General features: G+C 47.2%; 1 protein-coding gene across 1 annotated transcript in view; it reads left to right on the forward strand.

Annotated features, from left to right (window-relative positions):
* The first annotated feature begins 1,016 nt into the window (after positions 1–1,016).
* PRKACB (protein kinase cAMP-activated catalytic subunit beta) overlaps positions 1,017–11,372 on the forward strand; it is a 110,905-nt gene continuing 100,549 nt past the window's right edge. Inside the window, exon 1 of the mRNA XM_070405468.1 lies at positions 1,017–1,264. Within this exon, the coding sequence (XP_070261569.1) occupies positions 1,219–1,264 (46 nt within the window). The 5' untranslated portion in view covers positions 1,017–1,218. The remainder of the gene's footprint in view (positions 1,265–11,372) is intronic.

Consider the following 11,372-nt stretch of genomic DNA (forward strand, 5'->3'; position numbering starts at 1 on the left):
TGGAGGTGCTGCTGGCTCCGATGGGCCCTGATAAGACTGGGACCCCGGATGATGCAACAGGTGAGCAGGTGAGCGGGTGGCTCCAGGCCAAGGCCAAGGCCAGAGCGAACGGGACGATTGCCCCCACCAATCACCCCGCAGAGGGCGGCCAGTGGCAGCTCTGATAGTTCCATTACAGAAAAATTAAAGTATTTCTTCTAATTATTTTCCAGTGCATGAATCCGAGCACTGGTGCACTAGTGTATATTAATAAAAACACAGCTACACTTGGAAATGCATTTATTTTGACATCTACACAGAAAGCTGCTGCAGACCGCGCCGCACATCAAGAGGCATTCTGCACAAACAGTAATGTTTTCCTTGGTCTCCGCCTGGGATGTCTGACAGCGACCCGCGAAACCGGGGAGTGAAAACTTCACTGGAAACACCAAAGGGCTTGTGCTGATGCCCAAGAACTCGGAGGACCACGTGGGCTCAGCAAATACCTGCATCTGCGAGGCTAGAGGCGCCAAACCACGATTGTTTCCGCGGCTGAAGCCATCAGTCCTAAGGACCCAGAGGCGAGAACCAGGGAGGCCCCCTCGCAAGCATCTCCTACCCGACAGTGCGGTTCTCGCCGGCAGGGGCTGCGGCTAGAAGGCGGCCTTGGAGTGACAGGCCCCGGCGATGCGGGACACAAAGCAACCCCAGCCCCTGCGCGGCTTCCCAGGCCCCGCTTCAGGGCACGGGAGACGCCCGGCTCGAAGGGACACCAGCCCGGACGACGACATCCGGCCTCGGCGGGCCGCGAGCCAGCCAGTCCCGGCCACCCGGGTGCACCTCCGCGGGACCGACCCCCCTCGGCCGGGCAGCCGCGTCCCGGGCGGGTGCGTCACATCCGGGGCGCGCGCCCGTCCGCGGAAAGGAGAGGGGCCGGGACCGCCGGGGCGCGCGGCTGCCCGGAGGCGCGCAGGGAGGGCGGGGCGGGGAAGGGGGAGTGTCTGCTCGTGGCAGCCGGGCCTCCGCCGCCGCTCCCGCTGCCGTCGCCCGGGCAGAGGAGTTCGCTGGGTCCCCGCGCTCGGAACCGGCCCCGACTTCCCGCCGGTGCTCAGGGCATCCGCGCCAGGAGCGCTCGCCGCTCTGACCCGTGCAGAAGTGGGAGTCGCCTCTGCCCGTGGAGCGGCGGGGCGGCCCCAGCCCCCATTCCCCTCCTGACCCCTTCTTCCCCTCACCCCAGGCATGGGGAACGCGGCGACCGCCAAGAAAGGCAGCGAGGTGGAGAGCGGTGAGTCCGGGGCCGGGGCCGGGGCCGGAGCCCCTCCGGGCGGCTGGGAGGGCAGCGGGCGCTCCTCCGGGTCGGTGCCCCGAGGCCGCGGGCATGGTCCAGGCCTTGCAGCAGCGATCGGGAGCTGCTGGAGGGGACCCTGGGGACCAGCTGCCTTCCTCTCCTCCCTCCCTCCCCCCGTCCGGCGTGAGGGCTGCGCGCGTTGGGCCGGATGGAGGGAGGAGGGAGGAGGGAGGAAAGGAGGGAGGGGAGAGGTCCCCGCGATTCCCCCTTCTCACTAGAGCGAGGGGATTCACACATTCTGAAACACTTCCCCAAATATGGTTCGGACAAAGAAGGCCCTTGTATCATCCCAACCTTCGCTTGTCTCCCCCCACCCCCTTCTTTGGAGCCACAGGTAGTGCTGTGGGCGGAATTGGCTCTTCTCCCTCCATCACCGTTGCAACCCAGCCTTTCCACAAGGTGAGGGGCTGCTAGGCTTCCTCTCCCCAGGTGACGTTAATCCTGAGTGGGAAACTACGTTGTAGAGATCCTCCCTCTTCAGATTAGGAATGGAAAATATGATAATACTGAACAGCAACTTTATCCACTAGACGAAAAAAAGCAATGCAGGCTTGCCTTTTCTTAGGACATTCAGGAATCTGCTACTGCCATGTGAAACTTAAAGGTCACTCGGAGCTGAAGAGCTTCCAGAATATGGTGGATTTCTTCTGAGCACTCAAAGTGCACGCAGGCCACACTTCACACCAAGCAGGCAAAAATTATGAACATGGAATGTCTGTGTGGCTATAAGGATCTATAGTGAAGGAGAAAAAAAAAAAAGATTTTGCTCCTACCTTCTAAGTTCTTCTCACTGGGCTAATAAGTTAACATGAGGCAGAGCAACAGGAGAAAATCTCCAGAATTCATGCTGATATGCATTTGGAGGTAGCACGAGCTAGGAAACCTGAAGACACATTGGGCAGTTGAGGTTTATCCAGCCCTTTGGACCAAGGAGAAGAGATCAGGAGTCTGGGATTCCAAAGAAAACGTAGGCAATTTACAGGTAGACGAAAAGAGCAAACAAACACGTGCAAAACAAATTCTTGTTGGGCCACCCAGGAACAGTGGGTCGTAGAGAGAAGTCTAACAGGCTTTGCTACATTTCTCCCTGACACTTTTAGTGTATATTATGATGCTAAGGTGGTGCTCTAAGCACATTTTTCTATCTGAATTCCTGTAGGCAGGTAAAGGGAGAGGGTCAAATGTTCTTTCTGAGTCCTTCGTTTCTTAAAAGCCAGCTAAAAATTTATATCACAAAAGGCACATTTTGGGGTGGCAAAACTTTGGTCCCCCTCAATATATACTACTATAGCAGGATTGCTGTGTAAAAAATATTTATTTGCCTTTGTCAGATTCATCTCAGATTTTATAATTCCGAATGACCGAATAACAAAAGGTATTTGTCCAATCACCTTGAGTAAATTACATCTCAACATTTGCGGGAATGCCTGATGATTTATTCCAGTTGTGTAAACAGTATTTTGTAATGTTTCTATGTTTGTAACATATTTTGTCCTTCAAATAGCTAATTTTGTAATTGAGCATGAAGTATAAAGTTGTTGTTTTTTTTTCCTGTATCAGTAAAGCAAAATTGATTTGGAAAGATTTAGTTGTTCATTTTGTTTAATATAAATATTGGTATCAGATTATATGGTGTGTTTCACCAATAAGGTTTTGTGTTAATTTTCAGGAGCTCTAGCAAGTTGGATGTACTATCATCCAAATAATCAATGAACACACTTTCATCTTCCTTCACCATATATTTGGTCCCCTTTACCCTTTACTCCCTCTTCACCCCCTTCCCCTCTGGTAACCACCATACTGTTGTCTGTGTCTATGAGTTTCAGTTCTATATCCCACATATGAGTGAAGTCTTATGGTTCTTAGCTTTAACTGACTTATTGCACTTAGCATGATATTCTCAAGGTCCATCCATGTTGTGGCAAATGGCAGTACTTCATTTTTTTCTGATGGCTGAGTAGTATTCCATACTATATATGTGCCACTTCTTTATCCAATCACCTATCAAAGGACACTGGTTGTCTCCATGTCTTGGCCACTGTGAATAATGCTGCAATGAACATAGAGGTGCATATATCTTTCAAATAAATGTTTTAGAGTTTTTTCCGGTAGATACTCAGAAGAGAGATTGCTGGGTCATATGGCAACTCTGTTCTTCATTTTTTTAGGAACTTCCATAATGTTTTCCATAGTGGCTGTACCAGTTTACATTCCCACCAGCAGTGAATGATGGTTCCTTTTTGTCCACAACCTCTCCAACACTGTTATTACCTGTATTGTTGTTAATAGCCATTTTGACATGTGTGAGGTAGTATCTCATTTTAGTTATGGTTTGCATTTCCATAATAGCTAGTGCAGTTGAGCATCTTTCCATATATCTATTAGCAATTTGTATGTCTTCTTGGGAGAGGTGTCTGTTCGGGTCCTCTGCCAACTTTGTAAATTGAATTGTTTGTTTGTTTAGTGTTGAGTTGTATGAATTCTTTATATATTTTGTATATTAACCCCTTGTCAGAGCTGTTGTTTGCAAATATCATCTCCCATTCGGTTGGTAGCCTTTTTGTTTTGTTGTCAGTTTCTTTTGCTGTGCAGAAACTTTGTAGTTTGCTATAGCCCCATTCATTTATTTTTGCTTTTACTTATCTTGCCTTTGGGGTCCAATTCATAAAATGTCCTCTACAACCAAGGTGATATGAAGATTTTAAAAAGCAAATATAGAGGTAGAGCTTTTATTATCTTTTTTATTGCACAAATGTAATAACTAACTGTACTATAATAAAAAGTATAAAGAATATGGAAAGTGTAAAGAATTATTTGTGCCTGACATATTGTCATTTTTCCCTCTTAAAGCTGTATTAATTTAAGCTAAATCATGTGCTAATCGCATAACAAAAGGTGTGCTTGGTAATTGAATCATATCAGTGATTTTTATTAGCAAGTACTGGGCTGTATGCTTATGTTTTTCATAATGATAGTAACCTCTTCTATGATCTAATACAGTGGTCTTACCTTATCCACGATTTTGCTCTTTGAGGTTTCAGTTACCTGTGGTTAGTCGTATGCCAAAAATACTAAATGGAAAAGTCCAGAAAAACTTTATATGTTTTAAATTTGTGCCATTCTGGGTAGCATGATGGAATTCTGCACCATCCCACTCCATTCTGCCCAGAACATGAACCATCCCTTTTGTTCAGTGTACTCACCACCTGCTGCTAGTCACTTAGTGTAGCCCTCTTGGTTATTAGATTGACTATTATATCACAGTGCTTGTGTTCAAGTAATCGTTACTGTGGCCTAAACTACGTACGCCACAATGCCTGTCATTCACCTCACTTCATCTCATCACATAGGCACTGTATCATCTCCCATCATCACAAGAAGGGTAAATATAGTACAGTAAGATATTTTGAGAGAGAGAGACCACACATTCACATAACTGTTATTATAGTATATTGTTGTATTTTTTATTTCATTATTGCTATTGTTAAGCACTTACTATATCTACTTTATCAATTAAACTTTATCATAAGTACATACGCATAGGGAAAAATATTGTATACATAGGGCTCAGCACAATCCACAGTTTCGGGCATCCATTGGGGGTCTTGAGACTGTATCCCCCATGGGTAGGGGGAACTACTGTATTTCTTTTATTAAGTTATCAAACTGTTCTCCCTCTGGACAGTAATTTGCAGCTCATAGTTTGGAATAATCTTGGAATATTTACAGAAAAGAGAATGGAAACTTTAAATATTTATCTAAATATGTTTAAATTGTTCCAAAGAATAAGTCTTTCCTAAGCTTTAACTGTTACTGCTTTTTATGTAAGTTTATTAATGGAAACTGAGGGTCATTATGGCAGTTGGAATAAATCTTGTGAAGTGATAAAAGAAGCTATCAAGTTATTCTCATTGGGACAATTATTTGAAACGTAACGAATGGGTTGGTCAGTTTGTAATTTTTATTTGGAGCAATGTTATCAGGCAAATGTTGCTACTGTCCTGCTGTAGTGGACAAAGAAATGTTATTGATATGTCTTAAAACTTGATAACAGAACAACTTTACCACATATATCTAACTCTTCTGCGTTTTTCTTTAAAATATACTCTTGAAAATATATACCTTTCAAAGTTTGAATTGTACTTATTTAAACTTCAGTGGGTACATAAAAGCATAAAGTTTTAGAAATATACGTGATTTTAGAGATCAGCCTATGCAATCATCCCACTTGGGTTGCGGGAAACGAGTTAAGTCGGCTCGCGTGAATTGCGCGTACTCCGCGGGAGCCGTCTTAAACTCGGTTCATATAGATTTGCGGTGGAGTGCGGGAAACGTGTAAACTCGGGCCGATTGTAACTGCGTATTACCAAATATTTTATTTCAATCGAACCCATACTTCAAAAGATATAGGCATTTTAACGCGCCATCTTATATTTTGGCGGGAAATTCACCCGCAACCCAAGTGATCCCATTTCAAAGCCTAAGAGCCTGACTTCTGAAGAAGCTGGAGTTGAGCCACACTCTCAGTGATAGCAGCGTAAGGAATAGGGTCTGGTGCCCTGACTTCATTCTGCATCCCTAAGTAATCAAGTGATACATATGTTTTCAAAATCAGTAGAAGATATTTCTTGCAATTCACTGGATTAGCAGAAGTACTTAGGAATAGTCTTCCTTGGGCTAAAAAATAAGAAAAAGAATTAAAAAGTCAAAACAAACAGTAACACGATTTGGATGATAAATACATATGATCTCATCCAGTTTTGTGATTCTGCGATTCATTTTGTGCAGCTTATCGACTTTATCAAATTACCTCATGTTCAGGAACCATTTTCCCCATTCTCCTGGTCAGTGTCCTCCACTTAGATGCGGACAGATTGTTGTTCTTCCTTGCCAGCAGCAGGCTAATTAGAGGTGGGAAAGCCAGCTCAGAAAACAAGGAGGCCATGGCTGAGTGGCAGAAGCAGCACATGAAAAGATCCTAGGTCCTAGGTAAGCCAGGATAGCTATTAAGATCCTATCGCAGTCAGGATTGACCACAAATCATTTTGATATCCCATTAAATTGATAAAATAAAAAAACTAGTATAATTTACAAAATTATCTATATATCTCGGTGATAATAAATGTCAGTTCACACATGTGACCAGATTTCCTCAGGAAATAAATCTTAAGTTTTTAATGAAAAAAATTGTGTTAAATAGAAAAATGTGGAATTTATGGGAGGTAAATATACCCAGGACAGTGTCATATAATTTTTAGTATTTTAATTTTTAAAAATATTCCTTCAAGAGTATCTATATAGTTATTTTCTTTGTTCATTCATTCATTCCAGATAATCGTGCTTTCAATATATGACAGATTATAAGGAGGACTATGAAAATAAAGATTGAACAAAACACCTTACCTCTCCAGAGTGCCTGTATTCCAGAAGGGGAGACAGACATGTCAGCAAATTAATTTACACACACACACACACACACAGACACACACACACGGCTGTTACAGTGCTTTCATAGAAGTTCAGTGGGGGAACTAACTGAAAGTATGGCCATTTACACGAGGGTAGGGAGGGAGGGTGAGGTTCAAAAAGGACTTCAAAGAGGAGGTGAACCCTGAGGTGAGCATTGAAAATGGCCAGTGTTCAACAGCCAGGATTACAGAGGGGGTACAAAGTGAACAAAGATTCAGAGGAGCCCTGGCCGGTTTGGCTCAGTGAATAGAGCGTCGGCCTGCGGACTGAAGGGTCCCGGGTTCAATTCCAGTCAAGGGCATGTACCTGGGTTGCGGGCACATCCCCAGTAGGGGGTGTGCAGGAGGCAGCTGATCAATGTTTCTCTCTCATCGATGTTTCTAGCTCTCTATCCCTCTCCCTTCCTCTCTGCAAAAAGTCAATAAAATATATTAAAAAAAAGAGATGCAGAGGAGTGAAGCAGCGTGGCATATTCGGGAAAAGGAAGCAAGCTGTCCATTAGACTGAGTGATGGAGGGTAGGGTGAGTGGTAGGGAAGAGGGGAGACTGTATAATAAAAGATGAGACTGTAGATATGGACAGAGGCCATATAATGGAAAGAGTTTGAATTTTATGCCATAGACATTATGGAGCTATTACAGACTTTGAAATAAGGGAGAGACATACAATTTGAGTTTCAGAGAGATTATTTTGATGGTGATGTGATGATGAGTCACCCTGGAACAAGTGGAGTGGAGGCAGGAAGATCAATTAGAAGACTTCCTCACTCAAATGAGGGGCTTTTAGGGTCTGAATCAAGGTTCTAGCAATAGGGTGCAGGAAAGGACTTGAAATGTGGGGAATTTGAAAAGAAGGAATGTGCTTAACTGATAGCATATGGGAAGTGAGGAGAAGGAGGAATTAGAAATAACTCCCAAGTTTTGAGCTTCTGTGTCTTGGCGGATGGGTTGTGATGCCTATAATGGAGTCAGAAATGAATATAAAGGAAAGAGCAGGTTTGAGGGGCATATTAAACTCTGGGTGGTGCCTATGGCATCTTTGAGTAATTATATCTGATTGGTTGTTTTATATATGGACTAGAGGCCCGGTGCACAAAAATTTGTGCACTTGGGGGCAGGGGGAAGGTTCCCTAGCCCAGCCTGTGCCCTCTCACAGTCTGGGACCCCTCAGGAGATAACGACCTGCTGGCTTAGGCCTGCTTCTGGGTGGCAGAGGGCAGGCCCAATCCCTAGGTGCAGCCCCTGGTCGGGCTCAGAGCAGGGCCGATTGGGGAGTTGGGGCGCCGCCCCCTGTCATGCACAGAGCAGGGCAGATCGGGAGGTTGCGATGCCATCCTCAGTCATGCTCAGGGTAGGGCCGATTGGGGGGTTGGGGCACCGCCCCCTGTCACACTCAAGGCAGGGTCGATGGGGAGGTTGCGGCGCCACCCCCTGTCATGCACAGAGCAGGGCCGATCAGGGGGTTGGGGCGCTGCCCCCTGTCACTCACAGAGCAGGACTGATCAGGGGGTTGGGGTGCTGCACCCTGTCACTCACAGGCAGGGGCCCATCAGGGTGGTTGGGGCTCCGTATCCTGTCACACACAGAGCAGGGCTGATCAGGGGGTTGGGGCGCTGCACCCTGTCACTCACAGAGCAGGGCCCATCAGGGGGGTTGGGGCTCTGTACCCTGTCACACACAGAGCAGGGCCGATAGGGGAGCTGGGGCACCGCCCCCTGTCACACACAGAGCAGGGCGATTCAGGGGGTTGGGGTGCTGCACCCTGTCACACTCAGGGTAGGGCCAATGGGGAGGTTATGGCTCTACCCTGTCACACACAGAGCAAGGCCCGTGGAGGGGGGTTGGGGCGCCACCCTCTATCACCCACAGAGCAGGGCTGATCAGGGGGTTGGGGCGCCGCCACTGTCACACTCAGGGCAGGGCCGATGGAGAGGTTATGGCTCTACCCTGTCACACACAGAGCAGGGCCTGTGGGGGGGGGGGAGGGGTTGGGGCGCAGCACCCTGTCACACACAGAGCTGCAGGGCAATCGGGATTGGGGAGCTCCCCCCTATCAGGCACAGAGCAGGGCTGATCAGGGGGTTAGGGTGCCTTCCCCTGTCACGAACAGAGCAGGGCAAATAGGGAGGTTGTGGCCCTGCCCCCTGTCACACACAGAGCCACAGGGCGATCAAGGGGTTTGGACGCTGCCCCCTGTCACGCTGATCCCGGTGCCGGGAGCCTCCCTGCTCCGCTGATCCCGGTGCCGGGAGGCATATTACCCTTTTACTATATAGGATAGAGGCCTGGTGCATGGGTGGGGGCCGGCTGACTTGCCCTGAAGGGTGTCCTGGATCAGGGTGGGGGTCCCCACTGGGGTGCCTGGCCAGTCCTGGTGAGGGGCTGAGGGTTGTTTTCCGGAAGCGGGTGACTGAAGCTCCCAACCGCTCCTTTTTTTCTTTTTTCTTTTTTTATTCTGGGCCAGCTTTAGCTCTGAGGCCTTGCTGCTGAAAACATCGATACAATGTTGCGGTCCGGCTGGCTGAAGCCCGGCTGAATGAAAGCCGGTTTCTGGGGTTTTGTTTAGCTTCTTATTTTTAACATAGTACATAGTTGCTTAGAGTTGCAGCTGAGAGGCCGGCAGCGGCAGGCGGGGAACGTTGGAGTTCGCCGTCACTGTAGCAAGCAAGCCTCCCTGCTCGCTTCAGTGCATAGCTGCCAGCCGCCATCTTGGCTGACAGTTAATTTGCATAAAGATATGCTGATTAGCCAATGGGAAGGGTAGCGGTCGTACGCTGATTACCATGTTTCTCTTTTATTAGTGTAGATATTCTTTTATTTTCCAAGCTATGGGAGTGGGGATGATCTTGGATGGTCAAGGGATCTTTTCTGCATTTCATCCTCATTTTTCTCCCCCTTTTAAGACCAGCTGTTTAGAACCTGTCCTATATAATAAAAGCCTAATATGCAAATTGTCCCCCCAGGCGGTCATTCAACCAGGAGACCAGGTGTTCAACCACTCGCTATGACGTGTGCTGACCACCAGGGGGCGACATGAAACATGGCAGGCATTGGCAACGTGCTGCAACCTCTTGCCGGCTACCCGGGGCGAGGGGTGATGGGGACAGAGATGCGGTGAGAATGCAGGGTGTACGCCGAGCTCGCTCTCAGTCCCCTTGCTACCCTCCCCTGAGACACCAGGACTTGTACACCTGGGAAGCCCCTGCACTCAGGTGCCAGGTGCCCTCGAGGACTCTGCCCTGCACCTGCACATTGTCTTCTGGGTGAGCTAGACTGCAGCTGCCGGGACTGCAGGGGCTGGTCGGGCTCCCTGTGGGTTCACACAGAAGCTGGTCTATGAGACCAGCCAGGAAAGAGTGTGCTGCCCACCCGGCTTCTATGCAGTGCCACTGGGCGGCCCAGAGGCCCATGCTGTGGCCTGGCCCACGGTGTCCAGCCGCGCTCACCGCATCACTGTGTGGGGACTTGGGCGTCATGACTCAGGCAGGGGGGGCACGTGGTGGCCTGAGGGCCCATGTGCTGCACAGGGCCCAGAGCTCAGCTGGGACCTGCCCTTCCATACCAGATGCTCGTGCTTCCATTGCTGGCCAGGGCTAGGGACTGCACCTGTGTAAGAATTTTGTGCACCAGGCCTCTAATAGAACTATAATATCTGATATAACTTCTATAAGTTAAGAATTGTAGCTACTGCCCTCCCTGGTTTGGCTCAGTGGATAGAGCATCGGCCTGCGGACTGAAGGGTCCCAGGTTCAATTCCAATCAAGGGTACATGCCCTAGTTGTGTGCTTGATCCCCAGTGGGGGGGCATGCTGAAGGCAGCCAATCAGTGATTCTCTCTCATCGTTGATGTTTCTGACTCTCTCTCCCGCTCCCTTCCTCCCTGAGATCAATAAAGATATATTTAAAAAAAAAAAACTGTAGCTACTAAAAGTTTAACTTTTATGTTTTGAAAAGAGTAAAAGCCAAATCACTGATGAGAACAGTGTAACTTTTAAAGATACAAATTAATGTAAAGTCAGACACAATATTACTTTTATAATTAAAGTATGCATCCTGTAAGTTTTTGAACATTGTAGAGTCATGTGGAATATTGGACAGAACATGTAAAATATAGTACAAACACATATTGTGTTAAGTAAATATTAGTTTTCTTCCCCAAGATTCTTTTGAAATAGATATTAAAAAGTTAAGATATAGCCCAGCTGGAGTGGCTCAGTGGTTGAGCATCAACCTATGAACCAGAAAATCATGGTTCAATTCCTAGTCAGAGCATATGCCTGGGTTTCGGGCTTGATCCCCAGTAGGGGATCCCCAGTAGGGAAGTGCAGAAGGCAGCAATCAATGATTCTCTCTCATCATTGATGTTTCTATCTCTCAGCCCCTTCCTCTCTGAAATCAATAACAATATATTTTTTAAAAGTTAAGATATAATTTAATAATAAGAACATGAACTTCAAATAAGAAAATCGAATTCTGTTTCCTAATACATTCCGTTACTTCACTTTGGACAAGTGTTTTAATGTCTCCAAGCTATAATATAAAATTAAGAAAGATGGGTTTGATAATGAGACTGTGAA

This window comes from Myotis yumanensis, unplaced genomic scaffold (assembly GCF_028538775.1).
Source record: "Myotis yumanensis isolate MYYU_CA2020_CCGP unplaced genomic scaffold, mMyoYum1.0.hap1 SCAF_2, whole genome shotgun sequence".
Lineage (NCBI taxonomy): Eukaryota > Metazoa > Chordata > Mammalia > Chiroptera > Vespertilionidae > Myotis > Myotis yumanensis.